The sequence below is a fragment of the Falco biarmicus genome, chromosome 9 (assembly GCF_023638135.1).
Source record: "Falco biarmicus isolate bFalBia1 chromosome 9, bFalBia1.pri, whole genome shotgun sequence".
Taxonomy (NCBI): Eukaryota; Metazoa; Chordata; class Aves; order Falconiformes; family Falconidae; genus Falco; species Falco biarmicus.
The window spans coordinates 578006-602879 of record NC_079296.1 but is presented as its reverse complement, the minus strand read 5'-3'; the positions used below and the strand labels follow the sequence as shown (position 1 = coordinate 602879).

At 48.4% G+C, this 24874-nt stretch overlaps 1 protein-coding gene across 7 annotated transcripts in view; it reads left to right on the top strand.

Annotated features, from left to right (window-relative positions):
- TLL2 (tolloid like 2) overlaps positions 1–24874 on the top strand; it is a 92763-nt gene that overhangs the window by 56491 nt on the left and 11398 nt on the right. For 6 of the 7 annotated variants that reach the window (XM_056352186.1, XM_056352184.1, XM_056352185.1 and 3 more), the window contains 10 exons: positions 1111–1228; positions 1648–1826; positions 2133–2238; positions 7627–7751; positions 13385–13500; positions 15406–15508; positions 18459–18575; positions 22126–22271; positions 23227–23422; positions 24591–24716. In XM_056352186.1, coding sequence (XP_056208161.1) covers positions 1111–1228; positions 1648–1826; positions 2133–2238; positions 7627–7751; positions 13385–13500; positions 15406–15508; positions 18459–18575; positions 22126–22271; positions 23227–23422; positions 24591–24716 — 1332 coding nt within the window. Of the gene's footprint in view, positions 1–1110; positions 1229–1647; positions 1827–2132; positions 2252–7626; positions 7752–13384; positions 13501–15405; positions 15509–18458; positions 18576–22125; positions 22272–23226; positions 23423–24590; positions 24717–24874 lie in introns of those variants that run through there. The other variant, XM_056352188.1, reaches the window with a different exon arrangement.

Below are 24874 nucleotides of genomic sequence, written 5' to 3'. Positions count from 1 at the left end.
TGAAGCCCCAGTGGAAGGTGTTCACCTCCTGCAAAGGGAAGGGCTCATGGAACCTGGTGGGATATTGGGTAGCCTGTTAGCCACAGCTGTCCCCCTACATTTGTCAGAGAACAGCCATCCCCATCCCTCAGGGGATGATGAGAAGGTCTTCTCAGTGTTACATGTGTCCCACTGCCCTGGCCAGCCCGGAGTAGGCAACACCATCCTTCCAGTTAGGTGACTGTATAAGAAGTAGCTCTCACCATGGCACATTCTCCCTTGTGCTCAGCCTGGTGTTTTGCCTCAGCTCAATCCCACTCTGGAGCTCCTCTCTGTATTTCTTGTGCCTTTCTGATGTACTTAGGCCTTTCTCCACTCTCTAGTACCCTCTTGAGAGTGGCAGCTTGCTCTGCAGCCCGGCGTGCACCAGAGGCAATGCTGCAAGGGCAGTACCATAGGGCAGCCTCCTGCTGTACCACTCTGGGGCATCGCTTCCCAGCTGTGTGCCTGGCATGGATCTGCTGAGTGACTTCTGGAGGGGCCCCGCTCCCTGGGGGGGACACATGTTCCATGGCCCGTCTTCTTGCTAGTGTGAGGCAGATGTGACACCCTGCTCAGTCTGAGCACAGAGCAGCAGCATAGCTCTACACCCGACCCTGAGGCTGCCTCTAGCTCCTGTATAGTTTTTGCTTCTAATCTGAAAGGTAAACCACCTGACACTAGTTTTGAGGAGCATCTGTAGCACCTGTGAGATTCCTGGGTCTTGAAACATGTGTGGTCATGCCATGAGAGCAACTGGCATGGCACTGAGCAGCTGGTAGCATGGGCCAGGACACCCAGCAGCTCTGCCTAGTGAGGTGATGTTTCTCATATGCAGAAATATTGATATGCTTAACCAAGATTGCTGCCTGTTTAATGAGAGCAATTAATTCATCAAGCACAAGGAGAGAAAAGACTGAAGTAGTAAGTTAGTGCTATGGTTGGAAGTGGGTCCCAGATTCCTAGAGGTGTCTACAGGTATAAAATTGACTGTTGGAAGGACTGATTGTTCACCTGTCCAGCTGAAGTCCATCAGAGAGTTTCCTGGAAGCTGGGCCTTCGCTGTTTGCTCTTCTTGGATTTTTTTTTCAGGAACCCAAAGAGCTATCTTTAAGCAAGCGATGAGGCACTGGGAGAAGCACACTTGTGTGACGTTTGTGGAGAGAACCGATGAAGAGAGTTTCATTGTGTTCACATACAGAACCTGCGGGTAAGCGGCGCGGGCTCCCTGCAGCCAGCTGTGTCGCAGACACCCTCTGTGTTGACAGACGGCGTTGTAAGTCTGGCTGTGGGCAGGACAGACCAGTGGCTTCCTGGGGGAATCCGCTAGAGAGATGCTTCTGGTCATTTCCAGTAAGAATTGCCAGGGTAATTTAGTATTTACTCAAGAAGAAGGTGCTAAGCCTTTCTGGGTTCTTTTTCCTGGGACAACACTTAAGTGTATATATGCATTTGTATAGATACACACTTAGGAGTTGTCTTTATACATGCACATGCACGTGCAAGTGCGTCCAGTGCATGCCACCGCTGGCTGTCCTGGACCCTGTCTGATGCTGTCCTCGGTTCCTGTGTCTCAGCCTTGCTCAGTTCACTGATGTGCTGCCTGGCTTTGTGCATTTTCTTTTCCAGATGTTGCTCATACGTGGGCCGCCGAGGAGGGGGCCCTCAGGCTATATCCATTGGAAAGAACTGTGACAAGTTTGGTATCGTGGCTCATGAGCTGGGTCATGTCGTGGGCTTCTGGCATGAGCACACACGGCCTGACAGGGACCAGCATGTCACGATCATCAGAGAGAACATACAGCAAGGTAAAATAGCACTTTGGGTTATTCCACCTGGCTTTGGGGCGGGTAGAAACCTTTCTTGCTGGACCTGTGGAAAGCCAGTGAGTGGTCCATGAGCTGGGATGGAAACGAAGAAATATTGCTAGCTCTTGCCTAGAATAAGGGTCAAAATAGTGGGGTGGATAGAGATTTTGGATGTCCAACTGGACGGAATGTAAGAGTATATCCCTTTCATTCTAGGCTCCCAGAGATGGAAGGCTTTTTTTTTTCCTCCTTTTTTTTTTTTTTTTTAAGTGATTTGTTTTTTCCCCTTTGTGTTTGGCATCACAGGTCAGGAGTACAACTTTTTGAAGATGGAAGCTGGGGAAGTGAACTCACTGGGGGAGACCTATGACTTCGACAGCATCATGCACTATGCTAGGAACACATTCTCCAGGTGATAGTCCAAGGTTACATGTCTTTAGGACTGTTTTCAGTAGTTGTGATTGGTTCTGTGGGATACGTGGAGCCTAGAAGGAGACCTGTGATCTATTGCAGAGATATGTGGCAGTTGCAGTGAGCTCTGCTGCATTGCAAAGCTTGAAAAATATTGGAAAAAAAGCAAGGTGGGTGAAGAGGAGTATGGTGGACTTTGTTTTCCCCTCCCCACTGTATTCACCCAGTGCTGATAATCCCAGAGTCCTTCCAAAGCTATGTCAGCATGTTTTGCAGCCTACGCAGGGAGCACGTACGGATGTGTGTGCGTATCTGTCTGTGTGCAAGGAGGGTAATGCTAAAACCAGCTCTGAATCTTTTGGTTGTCCAGCTCGTGCTTTGGAGTCACAACATTACCTTCCAAGTCCTAGCAGCTTTGCCAAGGGAGAATTTAAACTCTAGATCACGATTTTTAATTGCTTGGGTATTTTTTTAACCATTTATGCACGTGCTTTAGGTCATGGCCTCTGCAGGTCTGTGATTCTGTGTGGCTGGGTTCTTCAGGGAGAAGTTTCAGTCCTGTTCCCGTCCCAACTAGCTGGCCAATTTCTGTCTAGGCTGTTTGCCCTCGAGCCCCACCTCAGCCGTCAGACAGAGCCCATTTTCTGATCAGGCAGCTCTGCTGGATAGAGAGGTGAAACGAACATAGCTATTTATGTCCTGGGTTTGGAGTGAGAGTTACTGGATGACCAGCTTCATATTGCTGCAGTATTTGAAGTTTTTTCCATGAGTCCCACTATTGCTCCTTCTCAAGAGCTGTCCATCACTACACGCCATGAGCAAAGGGGATGTGAGGCAGAGCACAAATATCCACAACTTTGAGAACTTTTTGTTGCAAAAAATAAAGGTGTCTTGGGCTTTAAAAAATTTTCTTACTTCACAGGTGTATGGAATTGCCAAGCCTGTTGTTTTGTGCTTTTGTTTCTGAAGCTTCAAGGGGAAAATTATCAAACTTGCTGAGATGCTGCTTGTTCTGGCAGGAGGAGAAGGTGGCTGGGCAAGGGTGCTTTGTAGCCTTCAGAGATTTCTTTGGGTCAGATACCTAAAGCAAGCAATTTTTCTTCCCTTGAAGCATCTGCTGGACCCTTCCAGCATTTGCTAGACTCTAAATGGTTAGAATTGTCTTGCACAAAAGCCGGATTAAGTTATTACCACCATTTATATTGTGGATGCCTTTGAGTCTGTGTTTCTTGAAAACCAGGGTCCTTCAGAACACTCCTGGGCCAAAAAGGGATAAAAATGGCAAGAGTCCTTCTAAATTTAAATTGGTGCTTAATAGGATTTTGGAGTCTGTTTTCTTTAAGCCCTTTGTCTGCGTGACCCACCCTCACCCCGGTGCAGTCTTTGTGCGGTAACTGAACTGAACACTGAGTGCCTCTGTGGGCTGATTATACTCTCGCTGCAGACGGGCAGTGCTGGGAACAGGCTTTTGCTTTACCAAGACCTGTCCTGACATCTGCTCCCCTAGTGCTTTGAGTCAGTAGGGATGTGCAAGCATGTGCATGTCTCCTTCCCACCTTGCTGAGTTCTGCGAGGAGCCCTTGCAGATGTTGAGTTCCAGCGAGTTTCGTGAAGAACTCGAGAAGGTAGGTGGGAATGGGAGAGAGCCCTGCGTGACCCTGCAGGGGAAGGGCTGCGGTGGCTGTGTTAGTGCAGCAGCAGAAAGTCCACATAGGAAATAGATGGTATGAGTGCCCTGCCAGCGGAGATGGGGTATAAGCCAGGGGCAGGTGAAGGACACGGAGCCATGCTTGTGACTTACTGTCTTGAAGCAACTCTTAGGTGGCACTTAGCACAACCTTGTTGTTTTCGACTCCTGTGTACATCGATGACAGCAAACCAGATGGTGTTTGCCATGGTCAAACGCTGCTGCAAATCCTTTTTATTCTAAACTTTGTACCTAGGACAGGAAGGGACAGTTTTTCTGAGACACGAGTGGAGCATTGGAAATAGCTTCCAGTGGTGCTTTTGAAAATTGCTGTAGGAGTCACACCTCACGTTCAGTTCGCACTGGAACATATTTCTCATTTGTGTCTATGGCTAATAGGAGTACGGCACAAGAGACAATCATGACAGTAGTTACAAGTTTTTACCATTGGGATTTCTGTTCTTGTCTATAGAATCATAGAATTGTTTAGGTTAGAAAATACTTCTAAGATCATCAGCTCCAGCCGTTAGCCCAGCACTGCGAAGGCCACCACTACACCCCAAGCACTGCACTTATGCATTTTTTAAACACCTCTATGGATAGGTATTCCACCCTATCCCGGGGCAGCCTGTTCCAATGCTTGGCCACCCTTTCAGTGAAGACATTTTTCCTAATATCGCATCTAAACCTCCCCTGGTGCAGCTTGAAGCTGTTTGCTCTTGTCCTGTTGCTTGTTATCTGTGTCAGAGAGTTGCCTGTTTTGCAGAGCGTGGCTGCAGGCTTTTATTTTGTGGTGCATTCCTTACAGACATGGCAGCAAATTAAACTGAATATTGCTGTCTCATTAAACAAGGTCCTTTACAGCTGTCAAGGCTCATAAATGGAAGCTTAGCAATAAGAACGTTTAAACTTCCACAGAGCCCAAAGCAGATAGTGGGTTACCTTAATTGACTGAGCCTCTTCCAGTAGAGACGGCAGCACAGCCTGGAGCTAAAACCATGACCTCTGCAAAGCCTGTGCTCGAGCCAGGATGCAGGTAGCACTGCTGGCGTGTTGGGGGGCATCTTCTTGCTGTGTTACCCACACACCATCCTAACCCTGCACCAGATGTCTGCGCATCCTCCACAGGTTTTGCTGTGTGAAGTACAGTTATGTTGTCTCTCTTCTGCATGTGGGGATATCAATACAGATCTGGGACAAAATGCAGCTGCCTGCAGCTGCCTGCTCAACCTGCCTTGAATATCTGCTTCCTTGGGTGGCGTTTAAGGGCCTGTATCTATGGCCCTCAGATGGGATGGGGAATATTCAGTATTTCTTGAGATCAGTTGATAATTTCGTAGTGTTTGCATGACCCTTTACACATCGAGGGTGCTATGTGGATGCTGATGACTCTTGAGAGTATCTCTTCTTAAACCCTGTTTTTAGCTGGTAGCAATGGTGGGTGGTTGTGCTTGACTTGCTGCTACATTGGGCAGCTAATACATGTTCTGCCTGTGCCTGGACAGCAGGAGAATGGGGCATCCATGGCTCCTGGGTTCTTTTCCTACTTCTGGGAGGAGAGATTAGGTGTCTTATTCAAGAGTGGTTCTGGTGTTTGAGTTCCTGAGCTGCTCTGTTTAATGTCTGCTTGGTGTTTATAAATTTGAGACCCCAAATATCAATGCTCTTAGAGACGCAGACCAAACATGCAACTTTACATCATAAGTGTTGTTAAGCAAATGGAGTTTGGGCAGACAGCACGGGACCACTGGGACCACAGAAACACCCTGCTCTGCTCTCCACTCCTTTGATTGTGAAAGGAGAGGAACTACACTTACTGCCTCCTAATTCGCAGTTGCATTCAGCAATGCGTGTCAAGGGGGCACAGGATTTGGCTGGTGGAAAAAAGCAAACTGAGAAATGTGACTACCCCAGTCTAGGGTGCAGCCCCCTGGAAGAAAATGTGTTTGGCAGGTAACATATAAATATAAAAACAAGGATAAATTCACCGCTGTGGGTTGCTTGCGTTGTGTGAGCCATACCCAGTGAATGCTGTGTGCAGAAGGCTGGGGGTGTGCAGTTGTGAGGGCTGGAATGGGAAAAAGAATCAAAACTTTGCATGTGCCAGTGATGGTGTCTCTGTTAAACTTTGTCATTGTCCCTTGGCTGAGCCTGGAGCTCTGCAGAAAGCTTTTCGGTGGCCACAGAAGTGTGTCCCTGCCAAATGCCAAGTTCTTCTGTGAACTCCTGAGGCTTGAAAACTGGCTGTGAGCAAACCGACCTGTTTCTGGGTGTGTGGTGTTTCTGGAATTAGAGGATTTGTTTTCAACACATAAATAAATTCAGCCTGAGACATGGAGCTGGCATGTGGGGTGCCAGCCTGAATTTGTCCATCAAAATGTGATGGGCTCACTTCAGAGCTTGTAAGCACTGATTTTGGTGCTGAAGGGGAATTTTTCTACTGCTGAAAAAAGCCAACATCCCCCATGCAAGAGTTGATTCTTGACCAGATTAAATTCCTTCCCCTTTATTTCTTCCTTCAGTTTGAGTACTTACAAAAGAATTTTCCTCCACAAAATATGTTTAGTAGAATGATATTTTCTGTTCAAGAATACTGACTGCAGCTCTGGACAGCTGTGATCCAAATACTCGCCTTGTGGTATTTATTTAAAATTAAACCAATGCAAAAAACCCCCTAACCCTCTCAAGCTCCTTCCCGAGGCTCTTGCACAGCTGAGCAGCCCAATGAACAGAATTACTTGTGTACTTAGAGCTTAACCCATACTTGAAGACTCCTGTATCAGGACTGGGCAGCACTGACTTCTGTCCTGATTTCCCATCAGACTCCGGACAGTTGTGTCCTCTCGTCTGGGAAGCGAAACCTGCCTGGCTGAGCTGCTGCTGGTGGTCCCAGCTCACTGCTGACCCTGGCCCCTCCCCACCTGTTGGGTGTTCGGGGCTGTGGTGGAACATCTGCCATGGGCTGGGCAGCCTGGCTGCAAGAGCTTGGGCTTCACCAACCTGGAGTTGAGGTTCCGGATTCCTCCCTCCCATCACCCCTGCAGTCCTAATGCTGCTTTGGGATGTCTCTTGCATGCAGGCGTTTGCTTGGATGCACAGACTTTGCATTTTGATGGAGCTTTAAACTTTTGCTGGACTGAGATCAGAAGTGCAGTAATGAGCTCCTGAGTATGAAGTACCATGTGGAAGGAATAGTAGCAAGGAAACAGAGGCGGAGACGAGTTATTAGCTTGGAAACTCGTGCAGAACAAAGGTAGGACGCTTGGTATTTTTCTCTTGTCTGCGGCAACAACAGTCGCTGCCAGCCCAGCCCCATCTGCTACTGAACAAACTCCCTCTGCTCCATCAGCTTCAGTGTCCAAGCTGTGCTCCTGCTGAGCCAGATGTGCCATGAACTTTTCATTGCCTTTTCTGATTTATGACAAGGAATGTGTCTATACTCAAACAGAGGCAGTAGCAATCTCGATATATCAAAAGGGGAATTTACTGGCTCGGCAGACTTGCCTGTACATTTGGAAGCTATCTGCTACAGCGAGGCAGCCACCTCGAGGCAAGCCACTTTCACAGCCTGCATTCCTCCTGCTTGTTAGCATGGGATCCATGGGGAGGGGAGAGGTGTGGGAGGCCTGCCAGGATGGCTTTCTGTGCATCGTGTCCCTTGCCCTGCTTCACTGCTCTGTGTCTCTCTGTTCTTCCCTTCAGAGGGGTTTTCCTCGACACCATCCTCCCCCGTCGGGATGATAACGGGGTCCGGCCAACTATTGGTCAGCGTATCCGCCTGAGTCAGGGGGACATCGCTCAGGCGAGGAAGTTGTACAAATGCCCAGGTAAATATGGCTTGCGGAGGTGGCTCCAGCTTTATTGTAGACATGTGGTTTATCTGGAAGGCATTGGAGTTCAAGAGCACCTTAACAATCCCTTTGAAAGCGGCTCTGGAAGTGTGGACCATCAAATGCTTCAGGTTGGAGCTGTGGGAGAACTGAACTTGCCTAACATGTGTCTTCTATTAGTAGTTTGCCAGCATCCCTGTTTGGTTTGGGGCTTCAGGTTGGTCCAGTGTAGGCTCTGTTCATAGGAAATTAAATCCAAGGCCATGGACAGGGTGGGACTAAGAGTTAGCAAAGTGGCAGAGGGATATCTGGTAGCCTGGGGTTCCTACACGCCAACCATCAAATGTCTGTGGAGTTATTTATAGAGGAGTTGTCCCGAAGATGAGCCTTAAGGAAACCGTAAGTGTATCTCTGTGATTATGGTGTGTTGCACTGCGGCTGGGGAGTGCATGCATGGAAGAAAGCTCAAGGATGCTCATTTGTGGAACAACCAGGTGCTGGAAGCTGGTGCTTTGGGCTTTTCAGGGGAGGGCTGTATCCCCCTTTCTGCTGCCAAAGGGTTGATAGACTGGGAACAGCTTTGAAGAGAGAACCCATCTATGTATGCTAAAGACATACTAAAGACCAGTAGTCTGGGTCCTGCTTTATGTGGGGTCTGAAAAGATTGGCAAAAAGAGCATTGGGGTCACAGGTATGACTGGGAGACTAAATTTACCCATCAGAACAAAAGGATCCTTTTAAAGTGGAGATGTTGGACAGCGAAAGTTGAAGCAACAGTTTTAGCTGAATAGGTTAATAGAGAAAATGAGATTTCAGGGAAGCAATCTGCTGGACTTAAGGACAGGTTGGATGTGAGGAGGTGAAGAGAGGATGGTGCCTGTGGCACAGACGGCAGCGGCTGAGAAGGGAGGGAGCACGGGAGGTGTGGTGCTTGGAGGCAGAAAATTTAACAAGCTCTGTTGAATTTCTGCAGGTAATGAAACATCTGTGAGAAGATATGAGAATGAGAGAGTTGCCCTAATTTTGCATAATGACTCTATAACATTCGTAATAATGCAATAAGGAAAAAAAGGACTTATGCAAGCACGGCCTAGGAGTTTATCTGAATGGGTTTGTCTGGCCAGCATGCTGGTGCAGCTGAGAGGGGCTTTGACCGTAAACATAATGTGGTCATGAATTATTAATCCTCTTGGAATAAGCATATCACAAAGAAAGGGGAGGAGGAGGGGGGTTAAGTTGTACCAGTATACAGAGTGTATGGCTGGCTAGTGCTGCTCTGTGAGCCAGTCCTGAGGCCATGGAAAGTGGTTGATAGCTGGTGTGCAGCTCTGCTGCTTCTCCATATCCAGCTACAGGTTCGTAAGGGTCTGGAATAAATCTGAGGACTTCAGGGTCTGTGATGTTTGGGGATCACTGCTTAGCTTATAGTGAGTGGTATAACTTTGTTAGGTGTGCTAGATCTAATGAACTTTTTTTTTTTTTTTTTTACTAATAATTTTCTCTGATTCACTTCTGGTTGAACAAGATGTAGTTCTGGGAAAATTATCTCACAGATTACTTAGGGATTGCTTTGTTTGAATACTAAAAAAAAAAAAAAAAAGTAAGTAGGGATGTCTTGAACCATGTTTTTTTGATTGAATCAGGACTTAATCCAGGCAGGCTTTTCATTCCCATAGCTGGAAGCATCAACTACAGATTCAGATTTCTCAAGGCAAGCTGAAAAGCCACTTTGGCCTGAGGTTAGCCAAACTAAAAGCTACAAAGCAACTTTCTTTAAAATGAGGACCCTTCCGAGTCTCAAGTTTTCCACTTCCAAAGTAGAACTTTTCTGGGTTTTAGATATATTATTTTTTTTTACACAAAGCTTAGCAGAGGTTGTTGCAGTTCAGAATGTATTTGGCAGCAGAATGATTAGAGCTTTAAGCCTACTAAACAAATTTTATGCAAATATCTATTGGTTTGGTTTGGTTTTCTCTTTTCTTTGCATCAAAATTTGTACACAGGTTGTGTTTGAAGAGAAGCAGTGCAGTATAATGTTTATATGTGCAGTATAAAGTTTAATGACACTGATGGCTCCAGCTGCCGTTTGAAGCTGTAGCCTGAATAGTTATCATCCTCTGCAAAATGCCAGGCGCAGGAGTCCAAACCCAAAGGCCTTCAGCTGTATGTTCAAGCAGGGGCTGAACGAGCCTTTAGGTTGAGGACAGCTTTGTTCAGTAGTCAAGCTGAGGACTTTTAGGTAAAAGACAACAATGTAATCTAGAAGTTGAATGGCAGATGGTTTCCCTTTTAGAAAGAGAGTCTCTACCTGAGAATGCCTGAAAAAATCCTCCACAAAACCAGCCAGCGTGGCGGGGGATGGGTTACGAGCATGTGCTGGTAGGAGCCAGCACGGCTGCTGTGTCAGTGGTAAGGGACAGGGTGCTCTGCCTCGTTAGACTGGAGCTTTTGCGGCTGCGGCCGTTAGGGCTGGCTTAGCTTTTCCATTCTAAAACCCTGCTGGTTTAAATTGCTCTTCATTCTCCAAAGCTTATACCTGCTGGGTTAAAGTTACTGCCAAGCCAGGTGAAACCAAATGGAATTTGCTGAAGGAATTTCTGGAAGGCAAGATACATTCTGCTACATAGTGGTAACTGCTAGATTTGATGTGGCTGCACGGTTGAGGATTTGATGAATATAGTCACTACAAAAGCCTTTAAAGCAGCATGTCCTGCTGTCCTGCGCTGTGCTGAAGGAAATGTGGCTGTGTGGCTGCACTAACTGTGCTGAAATTAGCTACAAATTGGGACTGGTCCTGCACTATGTTGCCCCATCCAATTCCTTGTGCATCTTCAAAAAGATGTAGTCTACCGGTAACCACCTGATGAGCAGTAGGTGCCTGTCACTCAGCTAACTTCACTTACAAGTGACTTCTGAAGCATTCACCTTTTGTGCGTTGCTCTTTGCCTGTGTTCCTTTCTAGCTGCTTACGTGTGCAACAGCCTCTTCGCCATGGGCAAGAGTCACCTCAGCCCAGTTTCTTGGATCCCAGGAGTACCAAACACTGGTCTTAGGGGACCCGTTGGCTTCTTTGCCACTGAGTGGAGTACAGTGGTGTTGCTTTTTGGTGTGCTCTGCACACAGCTATGCATTGCTCGCTGTTTCTGGGCTTCCGCCTGCAAGCTGTCGCTCTGCCCTGTGCTCTGCCCCTTCGCCCAGCGTGCCTTGCAGGGCTTCCTCCGCAAGTCTGCGTACTCAGCCGGGTCTCCTTTTGTGAGGTTTTAGCAGAGCAGGGTTTGGTAGGAGATACGTTAGTATCTGTTCCAGAATTACAGAGTTTTGCCAGGAGCTGTGTAAATTACACTTAGGAGAAGTCTGGGCTGTCAGAAACCTCCCCTGTAGTTCAGCTGCGGGTGGTCATCCTCCTTGTCCTGTGTGGTTATGGTCATGCAGAATGTGTTCCCAGCATTTAGAGCTCTCTCTGTCATTTCATGTTTGTTTGAATAGATTTCTGAGCAGAGAAACCCAACATTTATTAATCTCAGTGAGTGGTAATCCCCTCTTTATTGGGATGCCTTGTCAGATGTTGGCATTGCTAGAGCCATCCTAAGGTGGTGGCCACTCCAGACCATGCATTGACCAGTGGTGATGCCAGAGGATCAGCTGAAGAATGGCTGGCTGTCTTCAGAATAAGTGTGCTTGGGACTCGGCTTCTTTGAGATGTTTGTCTGCTGGGGCAGCATGCTGTTCCTGGCTGAGGGTCCTAGGAGCATCCTGGGAGCTGGAATTATCCTAACAGGTTCTGACACAGATAACAAGGCACGGCATCTCTTTGCAAGAGGTAGAAAGGAAGAAAGTGTATTTATTCTGCAAATAGAAGTCTGGATTTCTTTTGCAGTTCACGCAGGCCATCACCTTTTACAAGCATCTCCCTCTGCCCACCTGAAGAATACATCACCACCTGGGGAGGTGGGAGGACATCAGCTGTTTCTGTGGAACCAAAACTAAAATGTGCCATGCAATGCTCCCTTGTAGCTGCATGGTGGCAGGGGGAGTGCTCAGGGCTCCGAACTGCTTGAGAAGGAAGGAGCAAGGTGGAGGGTTTGACCTGTCTTTTATTTTCTTCATTCCTCTGGGGCAGATGTGTGTGTTTACCTGCTGGTTTTGCTCGGCGGTGCTTTTATTTCTAGTAGTTTAAAATACCTTTGGCTTTCCTGACAGGAATTGCACTGGCAGATCCCATGCTGACCTGTGCTTTGAAGTGGGTGCTGCTTGTTCCTGGGAGCAGCTCCAGTGTCCAGAGCACCCCGTGAGCTGTTTGGTTGGGCAAACCCCTTTTTGTGTGCCCGCCTATTGTTTGTCTGCCCTGATCTGCCAAGCTGTGGATCAAACTGCCTCAGGGAAATTAAGAAACGCTGGCCTTGGTGTCTCCATCTCCCTTTTTTGAAGATATTAAACTTTTTGAATGGGACCATTCTCTTTTCACCCCCAGCTTCCGACCCGCCCATCGAAATGTAATCATGGCTGAAAAATTAGTGAGTGTGTGATAGCATCAGGCAGAGGCACATCCCCTGGCATTTCCATGAGAAAGGGAGCCAGATGTTCGGCCTCCTCAGATCTTTCAAAGCACTGCTGCTTAAGGAGGGATTTTTGGGGGCTGCCTTACTGTCACTGAGGAAACAAAGTTGCAGGTCAAGGGCAGCTTTGTAGCATCAGTGGGTCATAAAATTGGAAAAACAACTGGGAAGCCAGCAAGCCAAGGTCCCTGCTCCTTGCAATAGGTATTTGCATGTGTCTGGTGAGCGCTCTGAAGGAAATGAGAGCGTTGACGTTTGTGGTGCTTCCAGCTAGCCAGCCAGCTGCTCTGCAGGTGTAGATGGTCACTCCTTGTCCCAGCTCAGCCCTGCTGGCTCGGAGAACAGGAACCACAGTAGTCACAGCTTTCCTAGATGCTGGAAGCTGCAGTTCCCTAAAGGAGCTTATGCACATGCATATTACTTGCTTCCCAAAAGTCGCTCTGGGATCTGCATTTCATCAACTGCAGCAAGCCACGGAAATGGGAAGGCGGAGAGCAGCGTGAGCTGCAGCGCTCGCATTTCATCCTGTGCTGTCTGATGGCAGAGTGGGTGCTGGGCACCCAAGTGTGAGAGCAGTGGGGCTTGCTCTGCTTTTGTTAGGATGCTTTAACCCAAAAAAAAGACGCTTCACAGTGGTAACTAAGGAGAAATTCATTGAGCAGCTTGTAATGAAAGGAAAACAGATCTGCTGGCAGTGGGCTTGGGGTTGTGAGATGGGGTTAATATTTTGCATTTGATTAGCGGATGGGATATTTCTCAGTAGGGTTGAAACCTGGAAGTGCTGGGCTCTGGAGAGAAGATGAAGGAAGAAGGGTGCCTCTTCAAAAGCTTTCCCCTGTGTCCTTCTACTGATCACCTTCTGTTCTGGGAATTCTGACGAATTTACATCACCCCTTTGGCAAGGTCTCAGGTGGTCAGTGACCCTTGGACGGTGCCGTGACTGAACATCCCTAGAGTACCAGCCACCAGCCTGGGCACAGCAGCTGTGGGCAAATGTTTTGGTCGACCCTGATGTCTTTTAAAGAGTCACTTCTTGTCACTGTTTTTTTTCTCTTCCCCCACCTTCTCCTGCAGCTTGTGGAGAGACCTTGCAGGACTCAACTGGGAATTTCTCAGCCCCCGGTTTTCCAAATGGCTACCCCTCCTATTCCCACTGTGTCTGGAGGATCTCAGTGACCCCAGGGGAGAAGGTAGGTGCCACACCAGCACAAGGTGTACTCTGCGCTTCCCTCGCCTGCAGTCCTGCCTGTGACAGCACCGTTAGCAGCTGCCAAGAGATCTCTGCATGCCTGGACTGTGGGGATGGAGCCTGAAAAGGCTCCTGAGCATTGTCGGTGTCCTCCCAGAGACTGGGTCAGGAATGCACAGATGTTCCTAAGGAGAGAAGAGGTGATGCTGGAGCAGAGCCCGGTCCCTGGTCTGGACTGCGTGTTGGTCTCTGATCCTTCCTCTGGATGCAGGGCTGAGCCTGCCAGCTACTAGCTCCAGCTAGGCTCACCTGTCAAAGCCAGGTGCCACTCAGATGAGTTGGATAAAATGTGCCAGAAAACTGGGGTCCCGAAGGGAGCCGAGGAGCTGTGAGTGACGTGGGTGTCCTCCCCTGTCATGCAGAGATAATGTCGCTGTCAGGGAGCTCCTGCTCCCTGCCTTGAAGCGCCAAGACCTGCCACACATCCATCACCCACCCTGTCCACTTTCTTCCCAGCTCCTTTTGTTTTATTGATCTTCCCGTGGAAATGAAACCTTTCCTTAATCCACTAACACCAGCACTCCATTTCATGCTGTACCAGGCTGCCAGAATGCGCAGAGTGGCTTTGCTGAGACCACCCTCTGGATGCACTTAAGACTCTGATTTGAACAAAGAGGGGCAGAGCTCACTTGTTCTGCAGCAGCCATCCTGCTGTGGGACCCCATTGTGTCCCCTGCGAGCCTGGTCCCGTGCAGCACGGAGCTCCTGCCATTGCTGCAGGCAGAGCTTCGCCAGGGGCTGAGCTGCCAAGAGCCATCTGGGTTTTGAAACTAAGGCGCTGGGAGTTTTGCAGTGTAAATCTTACTGTACATTCTCCCTTTGTCTCTCAGCCTCTTCAGAAGAATTGTATCAGATAGCACCTGGCATCCAAATGCTGAACCACTGATGTTAAAAAAAAAATAAATATCAAGTTCAGGTTAAATGCTTCAACTTCTCTGTTTAAGCAAATGTAGAAGCTGGTACCAAGTAACATCATACCAGTGAGGCATGAGCTTAGAGCCAGCACTGGGCTTATGCTATTCATCCGCACAGGAACACGTGAATCTCCTCTCGCCGTCCAAAGTCAGGAAACTGCAAATGTGTGAACAAAGCAAGTGACATCATTGCAGGCTGCACTGTGCACATCCAGCCAGGGCTTTGGGGGAGAATATCTGTTTTAATCTAGTGATGTTTCTGTGGCAGACTATGGATGCAAATTCATATGTGGGTCAGATCTTGCAAGGACAAAAATGCCACAAGTGACATCCGTAGGCACAGAGCAAGGCCCGTAATCCATGTTACAGAGGAAGGAGACCAAAGGGCTAGAATTTTTATGCTAAACTCTGCTCAATAAAGCCACTGGACACAGCTGCATCACAGTGGTGGTATGAGTGTGATTGTCAGAATGTGGAAACCTGTCAGTAAAATCAGCTGTTTATTACAAGCATCGGTTATATAGGAGTATAGATCCCAAACATCTGTATTTTGGGGCAGTGTGTTTCTCTATGATGTTCACATTGATCAAAACCAAAGATTCAATTTTTAATTAAAAAAAAAGAAAACACGACAAATTGGGCTTTTTTTAAGTAGCATTTCACAGTGACTGAGGAGCAGTGACTGTGAATTACAGTACGGATGGTGAAGTGCTGTCTGCTGTCCTGTACTTTCATGGTTTCCTAAAAATACCTTGAGAAGCCTTTCTTTTTTGGAGGAAAGCTGGTTAAAATATCCAGCCAACTGTCCAGCTGGCTTTTCCTGCATACTGGCTTAGGCAGCACCATAGCAGAGGGGGAGCACGCGATCTGCAGGGTCTTCTCTTTTAAAGCAGCTCCCTTCCTAAAGAGAAGTATGCGCTCTCTCCTTTCAGATTTTGTTAAACTTCACATCAATGGACCTATTTAAGAGTCGCCTTTGCTGGTATGACTATGTGGAGGTGCGTGATGGTTACTGGAGGAAAGCTCCATTACTGGGTGAGTCGCTGGTTTGTTGTAATTGTGTTTTGTGCGGTGTTCTTGGTGCTTGGGGGGTGGGTGGGGAGAGCAGAAACAAACCTGGAAGGAGCCTGCGCCTGCCCAGCGCACTGGCCACCCGTTAATGTCTCCATCCGGAGATGTCTGCGTGCTGCAGTCACACCCAAGGACCCATGCTCCAAGCCCTTTGGTAGCAAAGGCTATTCCTACCTTTTCCAGCTTGGTAAGTGAGACAGAGGGGGAATTGAACCAGGGCCATAGCCGGGACTGAAACTGTGGTCTCTGGAGTTTTATTATTGCTTTTTCCTAAGACCAGGATGAAGTCAGAACAAAGCAGCCCCACAGCTCCTGGCCCAAGCTCCTGCCGTTATTTCACATATTTGCATTTACAGAGACAAGCAGTCTGTATTTGAGGCTCTGTACTTCCAGCGGGGAGCTTGCTAGCCCATGCCTAGGGCATCAGACTGTGCAAGGCCTCTGCCCTGCTCCTGCTCCCAGCGCTCTCAGGAAACCACAGCCTCTGTCCTCCCTGTTTGTTTGCCTCCTGCTGTCCTAACTACAAGTCTTCTGTCACCCTGGGAGGGCAGCCAGGAGTTCCACCAGCTTTGCGGCTGGCTTTGACCCCAACTCCATCCTGTGCCCTCGGTGCTGCAGTGGCTGAGATGCTGCGCTGCAGACAGCCCCTTTGGCTGGGAAGGCAAGCAGCCATCGGGTTGTGTGGCCGTGCCGGAGGGGCTGTGCTCGCGCTGCGTGCAGCACTGGGCTCGCAGCCTGGGGCCAGTGGGCTTGCAGAGGCCTGGGTCCTTGACCCTGCGGGGCATCCCAGCCCTGGTGCCAGGCAAGATTCTGAGGCTGAAGTCATGTTGCTCTCACAGAGCCGGCAGTCGGTTTTACTGCTCCCTGCCTCTTCTGGCCTTGGCAGCGTTGATTGCTGTTTTCCGCTGCACATGCAGCAGGTAACATTACTCCAGCAGCTGCAATTTAGCTCCTCACTATTTTTTTTTTTCTGCTGAGTAATTTAAAGGTATTTCAGAAGCCAAGCACCTCCCTATGCCCCTAGTGCAGGTGGACGTGCGAGTGTTCCCATCTGGAGGGAGACGCTGCATGAGTGGCCACAGCTCCCGCAAGGGGCTGAGCCATGAAATCAGCTCGGAAGAGGCAGACAGACGTGATTCAGCCGGGGGCGGGGAGGGGGATTAGTGAGAATTGTGAAAGCATGGGCTTCTTGCGGAGAGAAAAAAAATACATGTGCACTGCATATTTTCCCAGGGAAGTGTGTGAAAACCCCAGCCTTTAAATGGTGTATAACTTTTTATGAATGGGCCCTTTATCAGACTCTGAGGAGTTTTGCTCGTTCTCGTTCCTCATCTGTGTTTCCTCTCCTTGACACCCTTGTTAAACTCCGAAGCTAAATCCGGGAGGTGGTGGCTTGGTGACCCTGGAGGAAGGAGCTTTGCAGTGCTGATGCTGTTTGTTAGCATCCCCTGTGGGAGGGGAGGGGAGATGCTGTCCTTACGCTGCTGGGCAGCTTGGGGGCACAGGGGTTGGAGCCGAGGAGCCGATTCTGAGGCTAGGGTCTGAGATAACGTCTGGTGCATGACACTGCAAGAGAGAAGAGTTGGCAGTGAAACTGCTGCTGAAGAAAAACAGAGTTTGCATCTCACCTTTTAATTTGCACTGACTGGCCTGTCCCAGAGGCACAGCTCTTGCATCCTTGATGGCCATCGCCTTCCTTGCCACGTGCCGAAGGTAGGGCAGGCAGAGCTGAAAGTGGCAGCAGCTGACTAAGCAGGGGACCCCCAGGCTTTTAATGCGCAGGAGTGATGCCAACCACTCTGCCCCCTGTACAGTGGCTCTGCCTGCCAGCCAGCAAGCCCTGAACTCCCCGTTACACTGTGCAGGGAACGCCAGCACAGCCTGCTGTGGGAGCAAAGGTGCTCTCTTGCAGTGAGGCATTAACCAGGTTTTTGCCCAGCAGAGGGTGTTCAAAGAAGCCTTTGCCTGGTGTCACAAGGCCAGGACCCCTGTCACGCCACTCTGACTAAGCCCAGCCCGGGAAGCTGCTCTCTGCCCCTGTCAGATTCCCACCGGGGACTCAGTGGGACGGGGGCCAAGGCCATGCTGAACTCGGGGTACAGCCCTGCTGGTGTCAGCTGAAGTGAAACACCCCATTCCCCCTGGGTGCTCCCTGTTTGCCCTGGGTGCTCCCCGTGCATCCTTGGTGCTCGCTCTGTTTCCCTGAGGAGCGTCTGGCTGGAAGAAGTGGAGGAGCACCAGGTTAGGGTTGCTGAGGTTGTCTGGGCTGCAGATGCCTGCTGCAGCTGTTCTGTTTCAGGATTCATCCTTGCTGGTAGGATCCGAGTATTTCCTAGTGCTGGTGCACACCAGGGAGCTCAGAGCTGGATGCTCCATGAGCAAAAAGGCTCTCGGTCTCTTCCTCTTGAAAGAGATGGGAGAACTGCAGAGGCTTAGCTGGGGTGAGGTGGGCAGAGGATAAGGGGTGTTTTCGCCTCGGCATGGCCTTGGTTTGATTTGGGCAATTTGCTCTTGGCTGTAAAATGCTGAAGGAGTTTCTGAGGTGTAGCAGGTGGAAAGGACGTTCCCTGATGTCTCACCTCTGGAAGGACAGGGGTTGTTCCCCACCTTTGCAGCTCATTTGCCCAGTTATGTGATCAAAACAAGAGCCCGTTTGAGTTTACTGTATCTGTGACTCCTGGATTCTGCTCCCAGCTGAAGAAAACCTTCATTAATTTAATAATTGAAGAAAATATGAATCAGTGGGAGGAGGGAAGCAGAAACTTGCTCAAAAGCAGAAGTGGTGGGAGTGGAAGGGTGTTTTACACAAGTACAGCTCCTTCAACCGCAGACTATTTGCTTCCCAGAACCTGGCTGTCTGCTCCGCTGTGCCAGTCAGCCAGGAGATCTTGATTGTCTCTTTCCTGCCTTCCAGGTAGATTTTGTGGTGACAAGATCCCTGAGCCAGTAATCTCCACGGACAGCAGGCTGTGGATCGAGTTCCGGAGCAGCAGTAACATCCTGGGCAAAGGCTTCTTCGTGGTCTATGAAGGTACGGCCCTCGGCCGGGGCTGTCGCCTTGCGTGGAGCACTTGGGATGGGGTGCAGGGCTTTGCAGGATCACGTCCCGTGGTTAGATACAGCCCCTCCTCTGGTTTTTATGGGAACTGGCAGATTTTGCTGGCTGTTTCAGGCATGAATCTTCCGACTAGCTCATGGCATTCCTGGGGCACAACAGGATGGCAGCACAGAGCCATGGCTTGCGTTCCCAGGCCAGGCTCAGTTTGCCCTGAGCAGCCCCTGCCAGCAGCAGTGCTGGGTGTAGCAGGAGTTCCCTCCAGGAATTTAATAGGCAAAGTTCTGTTTTGAATCATAAATTCTATATCACTTAATGCAGTTTTTTGTTTTTCGTTTTTCTCAAATGCAAAGATTGTTCTTTGGTTTCTCCCTTGTATGTTGCAGAAGATAAGGATTTAGCATGTCAGACCTTCTGCAGGTGAGGTACTTTGGAAGCTTGCATGGCACTGGGGTGCTGAGGCCACTTCAGGGGAGGAGCAAAACTGCCAAAGTCACTAACAAATCAGTAACATCCCTTCTCTGCATGTATGCTTATTTTTTTTACAATAATGATTCTAAAATGTATTAAAAACCTTCATTGTTCATTGGGCAACAGACATTTTCTTAGAAGTACCAGTGCTGGCAGAGTGCTGAGGCTGGCTGTGTGGGTACCGACGCTGCATCATCTTTGTGCAGCCACAGCAGAAGTGTGGCACTGGCGGCCCAGCGCCCCAGTGTCCCATGTGCTCAGGAATAATGATCCAACAGAAGGAAGAGAAGAAAACATGGGACTGTTGGGGAAGTGCAAATAAAGCGTATGAGGATTCCACAGCAGTGGGGCTAACAAATCTATTCCACAGGAGAAATACCTGGTTTCTGCAGGAACTGGTGCCCCAGAGACAGAGGTGGCTTGCCTGATATATATATATATATATATATTTATTTTTTTTTTAATGCTTCTCCCAAGAAGCAGCTGTTGCCTGGACCCTGTCGTGTGTAACACCCTTTTTATGGTAGTTTGTTGGAATTAGAAGTGATCAAACTAGTCTGTCTCTATTAGACTGTTTTATTTTACCTTATTTCTTTGGTGGACTAATCAGATCAATTCTTAGAGTGGGTTATTCCCCAGCGATGCCTGCTCCAACTTTAAAAGGAAAAGAAAAAAAAATTTTAAAAAAGGAAGGTGAGGAATGTTTCTGGGGAAACAACTTCTCTGTTCTTCATCATATGTATTAATATGGTATCATACTTCATTTTGCTAAACAGTATTGAAAGAAAAGAATCTTTACATTGGCTACATGCCAAAGTTACTTTTGCAAAACTTTCTTTTCCCTCAATAATTTGCCATATTTCCTGTTATTTAATAAATGACCCCTAAAGGGTCAGTAAATATGAGCAATACTTGCTTCACTTGAGTTTTGAGGTGAGCGAATAGAAGCAGAATGTACATCTAGTGGTCAGACTTTGCATCCCTCCAGCTGTTCGTATTTTCCTGCCTTTCCAAGACTCTGGCCTTCTGTGTAACCCCTTCCTGCAGGACCCCCCACTGGAAAGGTCTGAGGGCTGTGACTGAGCCCTACGGCAAGCACAGGGTACAGCTGGTGGGAGCCGGCTTGTACCGCAGACACAATGGTGGCCCACTGCATAGTTCTGTTCCTAGCTCAGCCTCCTCTTGTCAGGGCAGCAGCTGGTGAGATTATCTGCATCTCTTGCCATAATTTATTTGCTGAAATGGGAGAGTTTCAAAAAATGTCCCTTGATTCCTCCTCCCCTCCGGTGTGAGTGCCGGTAATGGTTTGTGTCTCTCCTGCATTGTCAGGTACTTGCTCAGCTGTTTTGTGACTTCTGTGTCTAGGCAATAATGGTATTTTTTATTTCCAGGAGGGATTGCCCTTACATGTTTCATTTGCTATCAGTTTTTGGCCAAAAGCTCTCTGTGTTGCTGTTAGTTCCTCTTTTTCTTCTGAATTCTTGTCCCTCACGTACTGAAAGCCCCACGTGGGTTTTAGCACTGCCGCTCTGTCCTCTGCTTTAGTGAGAGTGCATGTGAGCACTGGTGCACCTGAGCTTTGCTGGGGGCTCTGGGGGTGAGGACTCATTTTTGGACTTGGATTCCTCCAAGTCTTGGCCCTAAAGTGTTCAGCAGATGGGAGGAAAGAGGCAGAAGCATGTCACCACGTGGTGGGAGATACTAAATGGCAGTTAATGTAGTGAAAGTGTCCGCATAGCTCAGTTGTGTTGTCCCTTCTCTGTAGTGATGGGAAGATGCTGGTGGTTTTGCCCTTCAGGGCTGCTGGCAGCCCCAGGTTTGCTGTTGCTGTGCCTTCTCGGGCTCCATCAGCAGATGTTCATTCCAGTTTGCAGTGAGGCTTTCCCAGTACACTTGACGCCCGGCTGAATTTCAGTGTGAACTGCTGCAGTGGAGAGAGAAAATACTGTTTGCTGGCTGACAGTTTTATGGCTGTTAAAAAAAATGGCCAGTTCTGTGCTCATGCAGCCCTCATTCTGTTAGGTGGGGGGAGAGATTGCTAGTGAGCCCCTCAGGGGTTCTCCCCAGCACGCTTGTAGCTCCGAATAGATGAACTCAAACTCCAGTCTAAACTGTGCTCTGCAGCTGGGTTTTGGGTGCAACTGTCTGATGGTGCCTTAGCACTGATTCTCTAGCTCTGGGTCACAGGCAGACATAGGCAGCTAACAAGCGAAGCCAAGGCAGTGTCCCCAGTGCAAGCGGTTCCCAGGACGCTGCAGGGAGACCCAGGTCTGCTTTGCTGATGCTGTGTGCTGTGGGGAGACCACAGGGGTGGAGGTGGCTGGGGACTGGCAGGTGTCACTGCAGTGCTATCTCTTTTGTACTGTCAGTGCATTTTATTTCCTTGACTTAAAACACAGCTGAAACATTCATACGCCTTCTGTAGACGTGTGTGTTGTGCATCGTGAGGTAGCACGGCTTTTAGCCTGTGGTCTTACTTTCATTTGTCACACAGTCTTGCAGATGATTTTGCTGAACTGCTGTTGTCTTTGAGGTCTCTGCTAGTTTTGTATTAAACTTAGATTTTCATTAGATTTTCTGTTCTTGGTCTTTAAACTTACTCTTTAGCACAAAATGTAAAAGTTTTTATGCACAGCTGATGCCTCCTGGTGAGCAGCTCGGCTCATGCTTGTTAATATTGCCATCGTGTGGCTGGATTAGATTTGCAACCTTTTTTTATCTGATTTTTTTCCCCAAAAACTTTTCTTGGTCCTTAGTGCCTGTAGCAGGTTTTAAGCAGTTACGAAGGTGACCAGGAGTGTGAGAACCATAAATCCCTAAAACCTCAGTGTCCCAGTGAGTTCACCTTTGAAGGAGGTTGGCACAGCAAGGCAGGAGACGCGGTCAGTGGGACAGGCTGTTAGCTTTGTAAAAACCCCCGTGACTTGTGTGCTGCCTTTGTGTAACATGCGGTGTTGATAGAGATCCGAACAAGGAAGAAGGTTGTGCTTGGAGCATGCTTTACCTAAGTGAAAAATCTGCAACCTTGTGGTTTTGCTGTTTACTTTTTATGAAGCTATTTGCGGTGGAGACATTCACAAAGATGCTGGCCAGATCCAATCTCCCAATTACCCAGATGACTACAGACCTTCCAAAGAGTGCATCTGGAAGATCACCGTTTCTGAGGGCTTTCACATAGGAATCACATTCCAAGCCTTTGAGGTGAGAAATGTCATTGTATATTATATTATGGATATAATTTAGCCTCTGTAGATCCTTTACAATTAAAGTGATGTAAATAATAATTTGGAAATAAATGTTCTTTTGAATAGTTCAGAACATCATTTCTCCTCACCAGAAGTTTGCTTAGAGATTTTAAAGCCAAGTTTTAAATATGGTGAGTTTTCAAAAACTGTCACTCTAGACAGAAAGAATTAGAAGGGGCACAAAATTGCTGATGACGTGAAGTAGGGACTGATGAGTCCTTAAATTTTCACTCAGGTCGAATGAAATCGAATGGTCACAATCCAGGCAAAAACCTCTTGTAGGTGTCTCCAGGGCTTGGCAGATTTCAGGGTGCTTGTGGTTCTCCAAAGAAACATCATGTTCCTGGGTGGCAGGCAGGCTCAGAGGAGGTTTTCTCCTACCAGCTATAGAACATCTTGCACTAGTGGGTGCCCGGTGATATGCTTCTGACTACTGACCTGCAAGTCAAATGGGAGGGGATGAGACCTGGGTTGGTGCATAAATCCCATCTGTCCCGTGGGATCCTGTGGCTTGTGCACACTGAGTGAGCCTGTCCTGGAAGGGCTGACACCACTGCCGGCTAGCCGTGACCCCACAGCTGCTCCTCGAACCTTTCTGCCTGTAGTTGTTCTGTTCTGTTCCTTACTGCTTCCCATGGAAAAGCAGCTTGTAGATAGCCAGGGGCGGGTTTCACCGGAGCATAGCCACGAAACAGCAGTAGAACTGAGATGTGCCGAGGCTGGAATGTGATTTCAGTTGCAGGAGGGCTCGGTGGCAGCTGTGGGGCAAGTACCTAGTTGTGAGCTTTGGGGTTTGGATTTGGGGTGCTGCTTCGGAAGCTGATCTCTGGCAAAAAAGCCTAGTGGGGTAGCCAGCCTGCCTGAGAGCACCCATACCGCCAGGCTTCAGGCGCATCCTTCTCCCCTTGCAGATTGAATGGCACGATGCCTGTTCTTATGACTACCTGGAGATCCGAGATGGCCTCACCGAATACAGCCCGCTGATTGGTCACTTCTGTGGCTATGAGAAGCCAGAAGATATCAAATCCAGTTCAAATAAAGTATGGATGAAGTTTGCATCTGATGCAACCATCAATAAAGCAGGCTTTGCAGCAAATTTCTTTAAAGGTATGTGATCTAGTACCTCGCAAGGTCAAAGCTGGGGCCCGTTCATCCCTTAACCTATTGTCAAAGGGATCAGTTACCGTTGTATCTCCTTGTAGATAAGAGCTGTTAGACTTGTCTGTACGACTGCCAACATCATGCTTATATACAAATTGCTTTGAGCGTGTTCAGGGATTTGATGCCGAGGTGTGAACGCCACCTCCCTAAGGCAGGAGGCACCGCTGGGTCAGTACCAGCATAGGCGCTCGCACCGGGCAGAACGTGACCTTCGTCTGTCTATGCCAGGGGACACGGACCATTTCAAAGAAGGTGCTAGTACTGCACAAAGAGTGTTACATTCCAAAAGAAACCTCTCAGAGAGGGGTTAAATTTGAATGTAAGCAGAATCCCGGGGAAAATTTCTGAGTGCTTTTGGAGACAAATGTGTTCCGAAACTGAGGTCCTCTTCAGGGAGGTGTGAATAAGACATAAGGTTTTTCTTAAGAGCTGGACCCAAGACATGGTCCTTTACCAGCATCCTGGTGACTTGGTAGAGGCAAGAACCAAATATCTACCCGCCTGGGAAAATGCCATCGGAGCTGCTGCGAGGCAGTCATGCTTCTCTTAGGTTGCGACAGCATACAGAAATAATAGCTGCTGTGCCAATGTTTGGATTGTGTTAAGTCCTTTGTTTATTTCTGCTTCAACTTTTGTCCTGCATTAAGGGAGTCATGGTCCATTTAGATCTCTCAAATTTATAGAACAATGTCCTCAGTTAAACAAACTTGATTTCATGAGGTCGTTAAGAAATACAACAAACAGACACGGCAGGGCTCAGTCCCCTTTGCTCAGGCTAGTCTGTCACATGAATTCACTTATTCACCATTCGAGTCATAAAATTTCCTAACTTATAACCTGTAATTCTTAATCCATGCACTTAGGTGCAAAAACAAGAATTAGACAAATAGGGTTTAATTCACAGAGTATGCTGTCCTGTGAATTTGAGAGATGCTAACGGACCATGGCAAAGGGTGATTGCACGATGACTGGCAAATGCTGTGATGTTTAATTCCAGTCCCTGAACAACTCTCACAGTGCCCTTGCTCTGGTCCTTCATCCAGAGGTGATGCGCGGGGAATGTGAGGGGGTTTGGGGGGTCAGGCAAGTGTGATTTGTGGTTTTCTCTTGACAGAGATGGACGAATGTTCTCTGCCAGACAATGGTGGGTGTGAGCAGCATTGTGAGAACACACTGGGCAGCTACAAGTGCACCTGCGAGCCTGGCTATGAGCTGACGGCTGATAAAAAGAGCTGTGAAGGTAAGTAACCTACAGGTGGAGGCAGCTGTCTATAGGGTGGGTACCGCAGCTGACACTGAACCTGAACTGAATCCTGGAGATTATTTTCCTTGCCCCTTCATCCTCTTTGTTTCTATTTGTCTTGCCCCATCTGAGAAATTTCTTTTGTCCACAACTGC